Source organism: Amblyomma maculatum, chromosome 2 (assembly GCF_055883805.1).
Source record: "Amblyomma maculatum isolate TAMU_Amacu chromosome 2, ASM5588380v1, whole genome shotgun sequence".
Taxonomy (NCBI): domain Eukaryota; kingdom Metazoa; phylum Arthropoda; class Arachnida; order Ixodida; family Ixodidae; genus Amblyomma; species Amblyomma maculatum.
This window is the reverse complement of record NC_139345.1, coordinates 196,770,747-196,789,758: the sequence shown is the minus strand read 5'-3', so window position 1 is coordinate 196,789,758 and position 19,012 is coordinate 196,770,747. Positions and strand designations below refer to the sequence as shown.

At 47.2% G+C, this 19,012-nt stretch overlaps 1 protein-coding gene across 1 annotated transcript; it reads left to right on the top strand.

Moving 5' to 3' along the window:
* The first annotated feature begins 318 nt into the window (after nt 1–318).
* LOC146200864 (uncharacterized) lies at nt 319–7,416 on the top strand. Its single transcript, XM_084592454.1, has 3 exons — nt 319–432; nt 2,471–3,241; nt 7,369–7,416. The coding sequence occupies exons 1-3, from the start codon at nt 319–321 to the stop codon at nt 7,414–7,416; spliced, it is 933 nt and encodes a 310-aa protein (XP_084448580.1).
* Nucleotides 7,417–19,012: the final 11,596 nt, after the last annotated feature.

Below are 19,012 nucleotides of genomic sequence, written 5' to 3'. Positions count from 1 at the left end.
ACCGAGCTCTAGGTAGGATTCGTCTTTAGTTTTTGTGCATTTTCTGAAACCCTTTCGAAAAGTCTCGGCAGACACACGCTACTTCTTTAAGAGACTTGCCTTTAAGACATCGGAGTCTTCAGATTCTCGTTCACTGAGTCTCCTAATTGCGCCCGCTACCTTACACGACATCAAGGGCAGCAGTTACTGCGGCCATACATTTTTCTTAAGATTCGATTTTTTTTCAAGCCCGTTCGAAGTTTGCCAAAAATATAGCAAGGTCCTCACCTAATTAGAGGGGTTACATGAAATCCTCGATTTTGATTCTTTCTCTCCTTCATGGGCTGGAGGACTGTGGCTGAGCGCAACCAGCTTCGGCTTTCTTTGACTCTGCGTCGAGCCTCTTCAACTCGATCTCCTGATGTCGGCGTGCTGAAGCTGAAGCTGGCGATGGCATTGCTTTTGTTCCAGCACACGCTTTTCGTTATCAGCCGTTCTCCTTTCTTAGATTAGCTCCCGTCATTCGCTCACTTCTTCCTCGTCCACTCTGCTAGTTATAGATTGTACGATATGCGGTTTTCGCGCAATCGTGCCAAGTTCAATTCCTATTTCTTGACAGATCAGCACTACATCTGACTGCTTTAAAGACTCGAGGTCCATCCGGGGCGGAGGAAAGGTTACTGACATCGGGACTCGGGCTCGGTGTAGTCGCTATGATGGCAGCGGTGCTCGCGGGGCGCTTCGGCGCAAACCGTTCAGCAAACTGCTCAGCTAGCTGCTGGTTTGTTGTCCGCTTGAGATGGCTAGAGCGGCGAGGGGCTGAGGGTTCGCCTGAGGTGTAGTGATGCGCCGCAGGGTGGTGAAGAGCCGCCGCGAGCTGCAATCCTCCATCGTGTTGCACTGAGAAGCCCACTGCCGGAGGTAAGGGTTATTGGCGTGCCGCCTTGCTGCCGCGTCCAGCCGATTGTAAACCGTCCCGTCTTCCGGTCTGTCCGTCCGTTGCGCCCTGCGCTCTTCCTTACATATCATGTCGCGCAGATCGAGCAGCTTCTTGTCTGGTGTTGGCTAACCAGCTCTCACCACTGCGTGACGCGTGGCTGCGACAGCGCTCCGGACGAGACTGGTGAAGTAATCGGTACCGGATGCAGCGGCGGAGTCTACCTCATGGCGAATGCGACCCCAATCTACTATTGAGTAGGTACGCATAAGGCGCGCTTCTTTAGCAGTGGGCTCTATGGTGATGGAGAAGTGGTCCGAGCCCCAGAGAGAGATGGTGCACGACGCCAGGTCACCTCGATGCCACTGGACGCGAACGCAACGTCGATACAGGAGCCGGGCGAACCGCGCCGAAGATGGGCTGATCAGTGTTGGAGGCGGCGATGTCCCAGCTGTGTTGCAGTGTTATGCAAGCCGCCGCCGCGCCGATCGCTGCGCGCGCTTCCCTACGCAAAATGGTGAGCACTGAAGTCACAAACATACTCGTATCGCATTCGTCCAAATTTTACAGGGGGTCTGTAAAAACAAAATACTGCAAGTCTGCATACAGCACAAGACATGGATAACGGTTCCAAAAGCAGCTAAAAAATCGACAAAACGAAAATGGCAGCAACGACTGGTAAATACAAGCTTACTGCTGCGATAACCAGACTGTAATGTATCAGTCGCGCATGCGCTCTGGCCGTTATCATGCAGCCGCTTGTAGGCTATAAATACCAGCATGCAATCTCGAATAGACGCTCTTCTTCTTGCTTCCGCGCTGCTTGTTCGTTGTTGGACGCTGGAACATGGTGTCAGAAGTTGGATAGCGTTCACGTATGCAGTAACGCGCTGATCGAAGCGGTGGTGCACTGTGCACTGCACGATGGACTTAGTGAAGCCACCGCAGCCGCTGGTGCTGTCCGGTAGCACCGCGAAGAACTGGAGCCTCTTCAAGCAATGGTTCGAGCTGTTCCTGCAGGCCACTGAGTCGACGAAAGAACCACGGACGGAAGGAGCCAAAATCGCACTGCTGCTCACCGTAGCCGGGGAAGACGCCCTAGAGGTATTCAACAACTTTTTGTTTTCGGAGAACGAAGGCAAGGAAGATTATCAAATTGTTACAAAGAAGTTCGAGGAATGCTGCAAAGAGCAGCAAAACGAAGTGTACAAACGCTATGTCTTTCGTTCAAGAACGCAAGCTGAGGCCGAACCCTTCGAACGCTTTTCACGGGATTTGAAGAGACTTGCACGAAGCTGCAATTTTGGAACCTTGAGTGACTCCATGGTCAGGGACCAGGTTGTCTTTGGCACAAATAATCCGAAATTGCGCGAAAAGATGCTGAAAGTTAAGGACCTTACTTTACTGAGGGCGGAGGAAATTTGCAAGGCTGAAGAGGTGTGCGCCGAACAAAACAACACATGGACTCAGGCGGAGAAGCAAGTAGCACAAATTGAAACGCGCCAGCAAGGCAACTTTTCAGCCTGTGAACAGTGTGCAGAATGTCCAGAGCAGGACGAGGCTCAACGAGAACAGGAAGTTGCTCGTATAAAAACACGCCGGCAGTTCAAATGCTCCAAGTGCAACCGTGTGTACGAACGCGGCAGATGCCCAGCGTTCGGCAAAACATGCTTCCGGTGCCGTGGCGCTAACCATTTTTCGGCCTGTTGCAAAAACGTGTCTCAAGTAAGCGAAGTACGCGGCGAGCAGGAAGGTTTTGAAATACTCGACGTCTGCTTAGGCAACAGAGCTGATTGGGTCATTCACGCGAGAGTGGCTTCCCAAGTAGTGTCTCTGAAAGTAGACACAGGCTCGCAAGCGAATTTATTGCCTTACTCCGTTTTTCAAAGGCTCAAAGCGAAGTCTGGTTTAAGACCAAGCCCCTCCGTCCTCCTCTCATACACCGGTGATGCTATAAAGCACATCGGCGTGGCTACGCTCCAACTGGTTGTGAACGACCAAAGTGGGTACTTCGACTTCATTGTAAAAAAGGGCAACCAGTCCATATTGGGACTGTCTGCAAGTGAAGCGTTAGGTCTGTTGTCGCGTTCTGTGAACACTGTGCACATGAACAGCACTGACCAAGTGGTTAAGGATTTTCCCGAGTTGTTTCAGGGCATCGGCTGCCTAGCACGCCCTTACCACATGGGTCTGCGCGAGGGTGCAACACCGGTAGTCCAGCCGGTGCGACGGGTGCCCTTGGCGGGGCTCGAGCCTCTGCGAGAAGAGTTGGATCGGATGGAGCGGGCTAGCATCGTGGCCAAAGTCATTGAACCCACTGATTGGGTGAGTCCGTTTGTTGCAGCAAGAAAAAAGGATGGGAAACTGCGCATATGCATTGACCCCAGACGAATTAACGAGTACCTAAAGCGAGAACATTATCAAATGCCTAAGCGAGATGACATTGAGGCTGAGCTTGCCGGGGCCTCCTTTTTCTCTCGCATCGACGCGCATTCGGTGTTCCACCAAATCCCCTTAGATGAAGCTACATCAAAGGTATGCACAATCGGAACACCCTTCGGACGCTACCGTTTCTTGCGACTTCCCTTCGGCATTGCTTCGGCGCCTGAGGTTTTCCAGAGAACTATGAATGAAATATTCCACCAGGCTCCAGGGGTCCGAATCTATGTCAATGACATGTTCATATGGGGGAGCACAAGGGAAGAGCACGATACTCGCCTCCGCACTGCCTTGCAACTAGCCAAAAAGGCCGGCCTGACGCTCAATGCGGCGAAATGCAAATTCGGTGTCACGGAAATTGACTTTTTGGGTGACATCATAAACAAAGACGGAATAAGACCTAACCCCGCACTGATCGCACCATTAATTGAAATGCCTCAGCCAAAGGACAAAGCCGGCGTTCACAGAATGCTCGGGGTAGTGAACTACTTCGGAAAGTATATACCGCATCTAGCGGAAAGGACGACGCTTCTACGAAGCCTCATTAAAAAAGACGCCCTTTTTGAATGGTCTGCAAATTACTGTAAGGAATGGCAAGCTGTCTGTGACGCACTGAGTGGTCCTCCTTTGCTAGCCATTTTCGATCATGCTAAAGAGACCAAGGTCGTTGCTGATGCTTCGAAAAATGGGATTGGTGCTGCCCTTCTTCAGAACTACGGTGGTAATTGGCGGCCGGTCGCCTATGCATCACGCACAATGACGGAGGCAGAACAAAGATACGCGCAAAGCGAGGTCGACAGCCTGGTTGAGAGTGGTCAGCGCTGGAAGGAAGGACAGCGGTTAAGACACGCACGGCGCACAGGCGTGAGAGATCGATAGCCTGGTTGAGAGTGGTCAGCGCTGGAAGGAAGGACAGTGGCTAAGACACGCACGGCGCACAGGCGTGAGAGATCGACAGCCTGGTTGAGAGTGGTCAGCGCTGGAAGGAAGGACAGCGGCTAAGACACGCACGGCGCACAGGCGTGAGAGATCGACAGCCTGGTTGAGAGTGGTCAGCGCTGGAAGGAAGGACAGCGGCTAAGACACGCACGGCGCACAGGCGTGAGAGATCGACAACCTGGTTGAGAGTGGTCAGCGCTGGAAGGAAGGACAGCGGCTAAGACACGCACGGCGCACAGGCGTGAGAGATCGACAGCCTGGTTGAGAGTGGTCAGCGCTGGAAGGAAGGGCAGCGGCTAAGACACGCACGGCGCACAGGCGTGAGAGATCGACAGCCTGGTTGAGAGTGGTCAGCGCTGGAAGGAAGGACAGCGGCTAATACACGCACGGCGCACAGGCGTGAGAGATCGACAGCCTGGTTGAGAGTGGTCAGCGCTGGAGGGAAGGACAGCGGCTAAGACACGCACGGCGCACAGTCGTGAGAGATCGACAGCCTGGTTGAGAGTGGTCAGCGCTGGAAGGAAGGACAGCGGCTAAGACACGCACGGCGCACAGGCGTGAGAGATCGACAGCCTGGTTGAGAGTGGTTAGCGCTGGAAGGAAGGACAGCGGCTAAGACACGCACGGCGCACAGGCGTGAGAGATCGACAGCCTGGTTGAGAGTGGTCAGCGCTGTAAGGAAGGATAGCAGCTAAGACACGCACGGCGCACAGGCGTTAAAGCTCAACAGCCTGGTTGAGAGTGGTCAGTGTTGGAAGAACAGCTAAGACACGCACGGCGAAGCACAATTACGCGCCTGCACTATTGAAAAACAGCCCAGGACAGGCACCACGGCGCACATTGTTTAGCGATACTAACGGTGCAAACACAGGCAAACGCAGCGGTCTGCGCTAGTGAGTGGGCGGCGCCATTTTGTTTATCCCAGCCCCAGCTGATCGCCGCACCACACTCAGAATTTTGTTGCCAGCACTTTATATCTCCTCAGTCTTCATATTAATTCTAAATTTCATAAATAGTTTCGCGGCGTCGTTCCAGCCGTTGAATTCTGCCACACGGTTCAAAAGGTTCATCCAGTATTCAGCATCTTCACAGGGCAATCCTTGGAAGATGGGGGCTCCCTGGGCTGCACGAAGACGACTGGTGCTGTTGACTGGGCCATTTCGATAGTTGATGCCTTCCGGCGTCAAACGGGGTCAGGCAGCAGACCGTGTTCAGGTTGTCGGCCTTGGAGTAGGCGGCTGGCTCGGTGACATGTAGGCTGGTCTTCCAGGGCGAGTGGAAAAGGCTGAGGTCTTCGCTTGAAGTATCAAGGAAAGCACCTCCACCAGATGTCACCTAGTGGTGACAAGGTCGATGACACAAATGAAGAGTCGATGATTGCACTGAAGGAACTCTTTATTGGGCAGACTTGCGACCGCAAAAGAACTAAGCAACTTGGCGGCGGCGATAGCAACAAACGTGCTCGTCGATCGTCGAACAAAGAATACTCGTCGCACTCGTCAACGCTCAATTTGAAGGCTGCTCAGAACAATCTAGATAACGTCGCAACTGCTACAAGCACAAGCTAGAACATTGTAGAAAGACACGAGTGAGCGGAATCTTCGAGAAGATCTCGGTGCATCTTGCGCTACAACGAAACTGATAAAGGTGCGTCTCGCGACATCGAGCATTAACAAAGAATACAGAACTGATACGCGATCGAGAATCAAAGTGACAAGGCTGCATGCCGGCGGCTGTTAACAAACAACAAATACAGTTTTGAAGGTTTCGCGGCAATGCATAAAATGTTTCTTGACACCGATATTGCTGTATCGTGCTCTAGCTCTAATCCTATCATTGATACATCTTCCTGTCTGTCCAATATATTTATTTCCACAATGCAAGGGAATCTGATAAACAACCCCCTGAATACAATTGGAGTACCTAGTCCGGTGCGAAGTTTTGGATATAGACTTGCAAAACTTCGCTGTTTTGCGAGTCTTGGATTTGAATCTCGAATTCTTACCAGAACACTTATGTTGGACTTACCAGCCTAGAGCGCATAGGCAGTTTCTTCCGTATAAATCCCAGGTGTTGCGAAGGTTCATTGACGTCGGCTCTCAACAAATCCTGCCACCACCGTTTCAGGGAAAGTTTTTTAAGCCAGACTGAGAGGCTTCTGGAGGCAGGGTATCCTGAGTATTTGATATGTAGCATAATAGAAAGCTTTGTCCTGCCGTTCAAGCAAAGGATTCGAAAAGAAGACTTCCCTCAAAGAAAGAAGTGGTCAGTGGTACCATATGTTCATGGCGTGACCCACAATATTATTGGTCACAGATACGGCATCCGTGTTATTCCAACGGCACCAAACACAGCAAAAGGGATGTGTGTGCGGGTGAACAGCCAAGACTTCAAGTCTAGATGCAAAACTTCGCACCGGTCTAGGTACTCCAATAGAATTGAGGGGGTCGTTTATCAGATTCTCTTTCATTGTGGAAAGAAATATATTGGACATACAGGTAGATGTATCAATGATAGGATGAGAGAGCACGCTACGACAATATCGGATAAGTCTGGCACTAGTCTCGCGTTGCACTGCAAAGACTGCGTTGTTTGTAGACACCAAAAATGTCCAGCTGACCTTCACAATCTTAAGGTTTTGAAAAGGATTAAGGATAAGTTAGTAAGGGTACTTTTTGAAGCAGGTGCAATCAGGGACTCGGGGAACCAATGTGTCGGTGTGCCTTCAGTGTTATTGTTGCAAAAAGGATAAGGAAGAAGTTGGCTGCAGACATGAAGTGAAGAGAGAAGTGCGGGTTCTGGGTCAATATAATTGTAAGTGCAGCGTTGGCCTTGTGTTTGTGCGTGCTTCTTATGTTTTGTGTTGTCACCTGCTCTGCTGCCTTCTTCCAAGAGAGGTGCAGTGGTGCTTTGGAAATAAGTGAGAAGGCGTCTTAGAAGCAGCGATAAAAGAAAAAATAATAAGGGTAAGTTTCCAGCAAAAGTGGATCGGAAGAATACCGTGAACCGGTTTGGAACGGTTCCTCCTTTTTATTGCGGTTCGAGTTCGGTTCCGGTTTTCGGTTCGGTTCCAGTTCCAGTTCGACACCCTGGTGTCGCCTGTGGCTAAGAGTGGCGTTTGAGGCTCCATGTATATTCCGACATTCTCAAAGTGACTGGCAGAGCCGGTGACGTCGACCATGGTACGTCGGCTACGACGGGCGCGTCAAAAAACTGCCGCCTGTTGCGTCCGGACGGCAGCTTCAACGGGACACCTGGCCAAGTGCCTTTCCAAGAGGCCACAGTGAACGTCTTCCTGTGCCACGCAATTTTCTTCGGTCCTTGTTTCGACGTGTATCGGGATTTTATGACTGTCTGCGCCTTCTCCGCCCAAAAGGAGAAACACACAGAGCAGTTGGCGCCGATCTTACAAGAACTGCGTTTACGCTGTGCTGTCTAACTGCTCTGTTTTCGTCACTTCGCGCCGCGGCCGAGACGCGACTCAGGGGCCATTTGCCGTGAAGCGGAACGGACGGAGCCGGCGGCGCAGCCCTTTCCAATGGTTTCGGATACCACCTCCGAGGAGCGGCCGCTTCCGCCGCGGTCATAAATTTTAACCCGCGCCAAGTTGCCCTTTGACCCTGGGCGTTCCTCTGGACTCTCTCCCGCAGTTACGTCATGTGACGTGCATGCCTAGGGACTCTGTGTGGGGACCTGGGGAACTATTTCGCTAGATATACAGAGCTCCATCTTATGCGAGCTCTCTCTCACTGTGAACCTGGAACATGTAACCTATTGTATAAAGTCTCTTCCTCTTCTCCTCTCAACTAAGCCTCTCGCTTCTTCGAGCACGGCACCAACACCGGAGGAGCTGATGGCGTCGCTAACCAAGTCCCAACAGTGGATGGCGGCTCGGTGGGATGAGCCGGCGTCAGCTATCCTGGTGCGGTGAGTGCCGCGTGTTTGTCTCTCGATTCGCCGGATTGTCTAGCGCAGGGAGTCGTTAGTCGAGTTTGGTGCAATTCATTTATTGCAGAAAATTTTGTTGCCACAGGCCAAGAATTGGGTGGTTTGAGCACAAAATTTAGCAGGGAGCAAACGACGCAGAGTGCGAAGTCAGGATGGACAAGCTTAAAGTCCAAGAGCTTCTCTAAATCTGCAAGGAGCATATCAGTTGGCCCAACAAAGCGCAAAAAGCCAATTCTAGAGCTAATGCGGGCAGAGGAGGTGACTGAGGAAGAAGCCGACGAGGCTTGGAAAACAGTTCTAGAGAGGAAAAAACTAGAAGGGAAGGAGCGGCTTGTAGAGCTTGAGAAGAAAGAACGCGAAGAACGCCTTCTAGAGCTCGAGCGTAAAGCGCAGAGAGAGGAGCTAGAGAGAAAAAGGAAGCAGAACAAAGAGAGCATGAATTACAGCTGAAGAAACTCGAGGTAGAGACACTTCGTATTTCCACGGAGCGCTCTGTTTCTTCAGGTGATCAGTTCAAAATGAAGGACCTTCTGCAGCCGTTTAGGGTGGGCGAGGACATAGCACTTTTTCTCGTTAACTTTGAACGCACATGCGAAAAGGTCGGCTTCGAAAGGGACGAATGGCCACAAAAGCTGTTGACTGTACTTCCATGTGAGGCTTCCGTGGTAGTCGCACGCCTTAGCAACGACGAGGCTAAAGACTACGATAAAGTTAAAGCGGCGCTGTTGCGGAAATACCGTCTGTCGACTGAGGCCTTTCGGCAGCGTTTTAGAAACGCGAGGAAGGGTACAGAATCTCATAAGGAGTTTGCTTATGAGATCAGAGCTAATATGACAGAATGGCTAAAGAGCGCAGGCGCATATGAAGATCACGATAAAGTGGTCGAGTGCATTGGCCTATAGCAATTCTATGAAGGAATCTTGAAGGAAGTTAGATTCTGGGTGCAGGATAGAATGACGAAACTAAGTTTGGATAAAGCAGCCGAACTGGCTGAAGAATACAACATTCGCCGAAATGTACGCCCGAAATTTGCAAAACAGAAAAAAAAGTGGCAGAACGGCCTTTGCTCCTCGCAGGCTCGAAGGAAGAAAATTTCCTCCTCCGAAAAACCTTGAACAAGCTCCTCCACAGGCACTGGGGAGCGGAACGGAGGGCCAGGCAAAATCGCTGAAACCAGCGGAAAGGTCAAAGTCACCTGGTGACAACGCAAGAGCATTCGAGGCGCGCAGGCCAGTTATATGTTATAACTACAAGGAGCGGGGCCACTTGGCTAGAAGCTGCGAAAAGAAAGTCGCTTTTGCAAGCATTGCAGATTTTGATGAGAATATGCCCAGGCAGCACACCAACATCGCACCAACCCCGGCCCAACGTCGACAAAAATTGGTACCAACATTGGCGTAACACTGGATTTTTGAGAAATTACTACATTTTAATATATTGGTTCGGCTTATATGCCAACATTGCACCTGTCATGGCCCTGCCAACATAGGCTATCAGCTGGCCGTGCACCTACTGCCACATATTGGCATGCCACTAGAATTCACTGGCACATATGTCATTGGCAATAAACCGGCCCTGCCGCTAGTATCACATATTGGTATTCATTGGCATGCAACAAGTATTCATCGGCAGACGTGGCACTGCCACTGCCACTGTTAAGCCACCTTTAGCCATGCAGTTATTTCACCCTTGCCCTCACTGCTGCCATTTGCTTAACTGTCAGTCTGACAATTGTGGTTTTTATGCAGTTATTTCCCAATACCACCTTGCATGTCATCTCCCTAAGGAGCCATAAAAACATGCAACTAAATGAGGTAAGCAAAATATTTTCCGAGGACATTTTATTGAGAGCTTATATACATGTACATGCCACAAGAACATCAGAGGGCCATAATGCAGTGCAGGAGGCATTGGGTACAGGGCTAATATGGGAGGGGCTAGTAGGTGTAATTGGAAACAGGGCACTAAGCAGCACATGACCAGGTAGTGCAGGGAAAGGTGATGGTGTGCAGTGTGTATTGGTCATGATGGAATGGGCTGGACATGTTGAGCAGGGTTGATGCACTATAGCCTTGTAGCGCAAGAGGTGTTGCAGGAATAGGAGGCTGCGTATGCGTGCATTTCAGGGCAGTGTCCATAATAGATGGAAAATGGCAGTGGACTGTGTTGAGTATGGTAGTTGACAGTGAAGGGTCAGCGGATCAAGTGATGAGGTTGAGGGGGCGGAGGAAGCGCATGGCCCAGGTAGTAAGCTGGACACCCCGCAGAAAACAACCATTCAGGAACAGTTTGTTGAGGAGATTGGCCCGTGGGTCTCACAAATTACATCTGCACATAAAACAAGCATATATCACCATAAGATCCAAGCTCACCTTCTCAACACTTATCCAAACACATATTTGAAGTCTGGGTTCTGTATACGATTGCTATAGTAAACTCGGATGTAGTCAAAGCTCTGATATAGTAAAGTGAAACTGAAGTCCCAGTTCATCTTTCATAGGCAACTGTACATTTTCCTCCTTTATAGTAAAGATTTTTTTTTAATTGGTTAAAGTGCTTCTGGCCATGGCGACGACTCTCGCGCACTACCTGGAATCGCGAGGACAAGAGTTTTTGTATTTGAAAACAGAACAATAACCCTAAGTGTTCGTTTAGGTGGCTTTAATACTAGGCTTAGCAGCAGTCCGGAGAACCCTACTTTACAGAAGCCTTGGAGCCCTGAGGGAAAGCGCGCAGCGCGAAGAAGAAAAAAAGTAAAGCTGTCTACAAACATATCAAGGAGGCGGTGTGTTCCATTCAGAAAGTAAAGGAGTAAAAGTGCAGCAAGAAATAGGAAAGGGAAAGAAATGGTTCAACATTCACTGCAATGTGCAGCACAAATCATGACGCAGTGGTGGCAGGAAGTGGAGGTGCAGCGAGTAAGGTCTTACAGCACTTGAGTGCCATGCGAGTTTACCATTTATTGCCTTTTAAAAGACAGTAAGAGCAAAAAGGGACACCATATTCATGCAAGGCTTTAGTTTTTACATGAAATCGAACTTGTTTGCATTCGTAATCACGTCCTCATGCTTAAGAGGTACTTCCACAAGATGTAGAGGAATTTTATAATGAAAAAATCACACAGAGATTATAAAAGCGAGATGGAAGGTATTTCAGTTTTTGTTATTAAGCAACAAGACGTGTTCAGTAAGTGCCTATTTAACTACTGGACAGCACTTTCAGGACCATGTCATCACAGACCACTGATACAGTAAAGACCATGATATAGTAAATATTTTCGCTGCCCCATTGGCTTTACTGTAAAGTGGTTCTACTGTATATATTGAAGGCCTATTGCCACACATTCATCTTTTAGAGCACTTTGCGACAGGTTTCTGGGCCTGCAAGGACACGCAGCATCTTAAGACGTAGGGATGATAAACATACATGAAAAATAATATCCATTAAAGAATCAAAAGAAAGATATTTGGACGGAAAAACCTGCTTCCGGCAAACCAATAACTTCAGGTGGAAGCTTAGTGTTCATATAGAATTACAGTTCCTGAAAATATGACGGTTCAGGCTCCAGAACTTTTCAATTTTTAAAAAACCCTTAAAAATTCCTGCAATAGACAATATGGATTACTAAGCATGTAAAACTGGATGATATTAAAGAACACATTAAAGAATATTTTTCTGCAGTACACCAGTTACAGACACACATACATTACTGCGGCCAGAATAAAGAAATCATTGCCCTGACAGAATCAATCAAGCTGACTTCAATCAACTAACTGAGGGAGATGTGTACATCACAGATATTCTCAAGGCTGTGTACGCATATAATATTTTCAAGGTCAGTGAAAAATGAGACCCACCTGTGTGGTTTACAATAACCGTACCATTTTAAGTTCCAGCTTTTTAGTTTTCACAGCTTTTATTGCTTGCTGCATACTACTATAAACAATTGCCTTACTTGTAATATACCAAGGAATAGTTTTCATGCAGTGCTCATTATAAATTAAAGGCACCAAACAACATGCACACACACAAGAAAAGAAGAACGAGACAGCTCGCCATTCACAACTGATTTATTATGCAGAATAAAGTGCATACATATCTCACTGCCGGCGTATGCGCAAGGAACACATTCAGCATCATTTAGTTTAAGATATGTTCAAGAAACGCTTTCTCAGCATTATACAGATTGATCGACGTGTCACTAACGCTCAACTTGCCTTTCTTTCCAATATAAAACGCTTCAATTAGCTCTCTGGCCTTCGTATTGCCACTCCTTGCAAGAATGCGCACATCAGAAAAACATGGTTCACAGGTGCCTGAAGGGCAGGATCTGATATGCTTCGGAATATTGGGGCCATCTTTATTTTGCTGTATGTTACGTTCATGTTCCCGGATTCGCTCATTAACACATCGGCCGGTTTGTCCGATGTAGGAACAATCCCTTTCACACATTTTATGATTTGTCGCCCATGCCTCATACCACAGCCTCTTTCTCTGAGAAAGCATTTCTCGAACATAGCTTATCCTAAAAAAACATGATGCTGAATGTCTTCCTTGCGCATGTGCCGGCAGTGAGATATATATATATATATATATATATATATATATATATATATATATATATATATATATATACTTTGTTCTGCACAATAAATCAGTTGTGAGTGGCACTCTGTCCCGTTCTTTTCTTGTGTGCGTGCGTTGTTTTGGCACCTTTAATTTATAATGAATAAACACCAACAACCCCAACAAGAAGTTCTCTTAATCATACAGTGCATGCTTGTTCAGCTAAAATTATTACAGTCAGCCTGCAATGAGCAATTGAGCAAGTACTAGAAATTTACTTTGCATAGGCAGGAAAATATTATGCTAGAACTGAGTACACTGATATCATACTTCCTTATCAGACAGCTTACCAGGTATGCATTCTCCCTCATCACAGCTAATCATATGGTCATACCATCGGCAGCCTTCCATGTGCAAGATTATTTTCAGTTAGGCAGGCATGGGTCATTTTATATCCAGATACCAGGTGTGGTGCTCGGGCATCTGATTTCTTCAAACTAACTCATAGTAGTTGTTGGTATAGAGAACAGTAATCTGCCTGAATATATGAGGCCAAATATTATTTTCATTATTAAGCACACCTTAAAATACAATGCTTGATGTGACTATGGGATGATAAAAAAAGATACATTAGCATGACATTGATTTTTCATTTTCACCCTATCACAAGTTCCTTGAAACGCCAGTTCATTCCTGAGCTGAAAAGTTGTTTCGCACACATTTCATATTTCAATATCTGTAAAATGTTGCTATTTTGTGAATTTATTTCAAAATCAAAATTTCTTAACAGCCTCACAAATTATTTTTTCTTTCAAAAATGGACACTATTTTGTACTCAAATTAAAAATAAGATTGCGTCCGGAGAAATAGTATTGTTTGCAGAACAAAACCGCACATGTGCAAAAAAGCACCACTGTCACTCAAATTTAATGTGCAATTCACGAACTGAGAGTTAACCTAAAATTACAAGTACAATAGTCCTGTATACATGAACTCGACAGCACCGGGTTTATACAGCGTTGAGTAAGCAAGGTCATCATTACTCGACCCGGTTGGTGTCTACATGAACTCGCTTTCTAGTGAGTAAGTATCGTAGCAGAGCGTAGCATCAAGATTCGAAGTTATTCTGCAAGTTCTTACTCGTATTTGATCCCATTGCCTTTTACTATCGAGAGCTTCGATTATTTTTTATCGTTGATGAGCGCTAAAAAGCATTCATTTCGAGTGACGCTTGTCGCCGCTCCAGAGGCTTTTTCATATCCCAGAGTTCCCCATAACTAGGCTCCCTGACTGGACAGTGTCTACATGCCTTTATATAAGCGGGTCAAGCGAATTAACCTACCCCCTGCAAGCGAGTTAACGCGACCCGCTCCGCCGCCTATTTTACTCGACCCGACTGTGTATACATGAACCCCACAACTGATTTTTCGCTCCACAGACGTACTCGACCCAATTCTGCCGAGTTCATGTATACAGGGGTGCAACGCACGTGTAACAAGTAACAATGCTGCTAAGAATCCAATCTGCTTTCTTCTGGCTCATCCAGTTTTCTAAAAAAATATCTTGTCTGACAAAGGAGGATATTTGGAGTTAAGCAGCTAAGCAACACAAGATCCATACGCTTGCTCTAACGCATGACTTTTCAGTGCACTTACAGTTGCAATTTGCTTGGTCATGTGGCAGTTCACTAAACCGTTTGACTGGACATGACAATAAAAAAAAATCGGGGGATCATTTCTACTTTTATTAAGACATGCAAAAGCTTTTTTGTTGTTGACATAGCATTCAGAGACTGCGGGAGCTTGGCAGTTTTATACGTGTTATTTCGTTTGGTAGTTGCAAGGGGATGTAGAAAAAGAAATATGAGTAGGGAATATAAGGGGTGGCAACATCCCGAAATGAAACTTATGGACCAGTGATGCACACTGCGTATTTTAAATGGCGTCACTGGTAACATCAAACACCGGAAATCGTCCTTGAGTATGACAAGTTTGAAGCCCAGGAAGTGAGTTGGTTGTGGGCAGGTAGTTGGAAAAGGGCAGTCCCCCTGAGAGGTAGGCGGCAAGATCACTGCCACCCATTATGGGGAAAGCCCTGGCAAGCATGCAGGCAAAGCTGCACATATATAAGAGCAATAAAAGCACAAGCAATGCACCCCTGAATGAGCAGCTGCACTAATAATTTGCTTTTGTCTGGAAGCCCACCCCTCCTGCACTGTAAGCGTCTGCTCTGTTTCCCGAACTCGAAAGCATATGCAAAAACAAACAGACTGTTCTCTAAAATTTAGAAAATTTGAACGAGTATTGCATGCTCTTTCTGCAAATGTCTTGCTCTAGGGTTACAGAATAAATTCATTGCAGCTGCGAATAAAGCGAGTTGGGAGCTAATGGCGAATCTCAATGGCTTGGGGAGAGAATTATTTACAATGGTCACTTTGAGCAAAGTAAATAGCCTTTTTTCTGTCAAAGTAATATTACATCAACATGGCTGAAGCCAGTGTAGGCAACCAGAAATGTACAAGCAGTCAGTAACTGCATATCTGTATGAACAAATACATACAGTGCAGACAGCAGTAATGAAGGGAGAGTGGAAGGCAAATAACTTGAGCAATACTGAATGGCTTTCTTCTCTGCAACCTCAATACATGCTTCCTGCGAATTCTTGTAATGCAAGCATAATCAAGTATGCTAAGTATTCCATCACTTAAAGCACTAGCACTTCCGTGTTGCGCAAATGACAACTACTTCGTCAGTTCAACAAGCTATGTCTGTTATTGTGCTATTACACCACAGGTTCACTCAATCATGCCTCAACTTGAAATACTCACATACTGTTGTTGAAATAAAGCAGCGAAATATAGCACCAGCTATTAAAGCACTGCCAGGGACATGAAGGATATTATGTTCTGCATACTGTGGGCAAGGCTTCTGAACAAGTAAGTCTTGAGCTAAAAAGCCAGAAAACGTCATAGCACGCAATCATATAGCAAAACGCCAGCAGAGCATTTAAAGCCTTTATACAATGCAAAACAAAGGCAATGTGGCATACCTACCGAGGCAATGTTTCCTTACACACAGCATGTTTCATGGCAAGCCTCCCACAGTCGTTGACAGGTTATGCAGCACCAAAATGTTGATGATGTTGTCTGCCTCACATTCAGGCAGCACACCTTTGATGGCAGATGATTGGTTGTGCAAAAGCAGTGCGATGATACAAGTGGAGCAGCTGGACTGCGGGCGTTATAGAGCAAAGAGCCCTAAATGCAAGGAAAGAAAGTCTCCATTATATCGATGCCTCTAAAACATGATAACAGCATACCACGGCTCTTCTCCGTTTGGTTAACCTATAATTTCCATTGAAAGCTGTCTCAAAAAATGGACTAATTGCAACTCTATGTTACACATGGTATAACATAGCTGTGTCAGGGCGGTGGGGCGATCAGTTAGCATAACGACCGGAAAATGCGTAATGATGTTTCATGCAGTCTTGATGCTGGAGCAAAGTGTCATGGTGCGAAGAACAAAATTAAAAGCAGGCACGGGCGCCAAACGTGCGCCACACAACCGACGCGACTAGAGGTGTGCACGGGCATACATTCTGAGCCCGACCCGGGCCTCATGCTACAAACCCGAACCCGGCCTGGAACTGAAATTGCCTGAGCCCACCCGGCGCTCACACTTAAGGCTCCGGCCCTGCTGGACATGCTATAACAGACCAGTTGCAAAACCTACAAATCGGCTTCCCTGTGAGGCAGGAATTTGTGCACAGTGGCGACAGAACCTGATTCAGGGATAATAGTTAGGTGCAGTACATGCATCTACTACAGTCCACGCAGCTTTGAATGCAGTTCTCCACGCACAGGCCATTGTCAGAGAAAGGTTTGCGGGCATTCTTAACACTGGAATAAAGGTTGGAGCACTCTCACCCTAGGGGTGAAGAAAGAAAATTTAGAAAAGGGACACTAACCAGAGAGGGTATAAGTGGGGCGACAATGCGCACGCGAATAATACTGTGACGAATGGGCAAGAGGTGCGGGAATTACCCTACCCGTCAGGCGATGTGCTAGCACTGTACCCAACTATTACCCCAAAGTCTATGTCGCCATTGTGCAGGAATTTATGCCGCATAGGGAAGCTGACTTGTAGGTTTTGCAACGGATCTATTGCAGCTGAAGCAACGATACAGAAAGAAAAAAATAGGCGACAATCCCTGGCGATGCATCGCGCGACGACGACGCCAACGCCTGTCGCTGCCGCTGGTGCACATCGCACAGAGCAAAGGACCTCAGCGACACAGACGCGTTTTCAGCCTTGCTTTGTTAGCGGCGCCTCTTCGTTTAGTAAATCAGTACAGTTACACTATATCCAGTTTCTTTCACTAAACAGCAACACTGATGAAATTTCTTGAAAAATTGTCGCGCACAAAAACAAAAAATGGTCCCAGCGCCGCGTCGTGCTACTATACTGCGATCCAGACATGATTGAAAGGTGGCGTATTTCTGCAACTTTCTAAAATAATCAATATCTAGCCACACTAGCCTTTTTTTTGCATTACTACCCTACCAAGCTTTTACTAAACCGTCTCGATGCGCTCATATATGCACGGATGAGACGAAATGAGCGTCTGAAGGTTTTTCGCTCATACCGGACTAGGGAAACAAACTTTGCATGCAAACAAAAACATTTAAAAAAAAAAACAACCAAGGTGAATACCCCAAAGGCTTTTGAGATTGGCTGCCTCGCGAGCTGGTTCCGGCCACATGAGCGATTTTCTAAAAGCCCAGAACCTGGGCGACAGGGCCGAGCGGCAATGCTTTGGCGGTCCTCAGCCCACCGCGCATCGTGCTGCCGCGCGACTCATGCGGTTAGCGCTTTATCGCACCAGACACGAGAAAATATGCTTTTGCCCGCACTCCGCCGACTCCGCCCGAGGTCACCCGAGGCACGGCCGGTCTCGAGGGAGAGAGCGCTTCTCTTCTCTTACGGCCTCTCCAATGGGGTCTGTTTCTACCGCCCGCCGAGCCTCGGTGGGGTCGCCACCGCCCCACCGCTGCTCCTCCGCTACAGCCGTTCACGCGCAAGGGAAACGCGCGCTCGCTTTTAGCTTCGCCCGCGTCAGTTGCAACCGGCAGGTCCTGACATTTCGCCCCTTATGGTTTATACAAAATCCGTAATCCACATTGAATATTTATCGTGTACGAGGAATAAAATACAGTCAACAATCCGCTCACGCGCGCTCTCCTTCGTCACTGCGGCCTTGCACGGTCGAATGAAGCTTCGGGAACACTTCAACATTTTTTACCCCTAAGTTTTGTACAAAACTAAATTTACCAGGCTATGCAATGTGCCTTTGAATGTTTTAAGCAGGTGTAGCGCGACCTGACGTGAGTGCATAGTGAACTGTTGGGTGAAGATTCTGTCAACCGCTACCGTTTTCGTTTAGATCAGAAGAGGCACGGGCAAAAATTCATGGCGGTTCTCAGATTCAGAGTAAAGAACAAAAATGTGCTCATATAGTAAAAATTTCACTTGTCGAGTGGAGTGGGCTGTTCTAGCTTCGTTCAAAACATATCAGTCATTTGAAAGACCGAAGATATATATGTAGTCTCGCGACTACTTTTAATCAAGGAAATCGGCATAAACAGTTAAGCAGAATTGAAAAGAGCGGCAAACAATAAAAAAAATTGTCCTGCAAAGTTACACATTGCACTATATGTTCATCAATTCATCAAAACGCGACCTGCGTCTAGAAAATTCAGTCTCAAAATCTTTCTGCACGGCTTGTGCACATAAGGAGTTGGCTTCTCGGTGTTCTCTGTCACTTTCCTGGTATAATTAACTAAGAAGAATTCTGAGAAATGTTTCAAATGTCAAAGCGGACCTAATAACATAGCTATTGTCAATTCCTTTCGGGCAACTCAGTGTTGAATTCTGAAATGCTGACTGAATCAGGATCTTAAGTACTTCGAAAACATTTGTGTGTATAGTAGGTGCACGGCAGCGTTTCCTAAAAAAAAAAAAAAAAAAAAAAAGCTTGTCCAATAGGGCAACAAGCTCTGGTTTCGGATAATGCAGTCCACTAGAATATTGTCCTCGTAGATGAGCGTACTACATGGGGCTGCTTCTTTCGCTAGTTTCTAGAAGAATAGAGCAAGCGTCACACCCGAAGTTGATTAACTAAACGATATATTCAGCGGCGTAATGT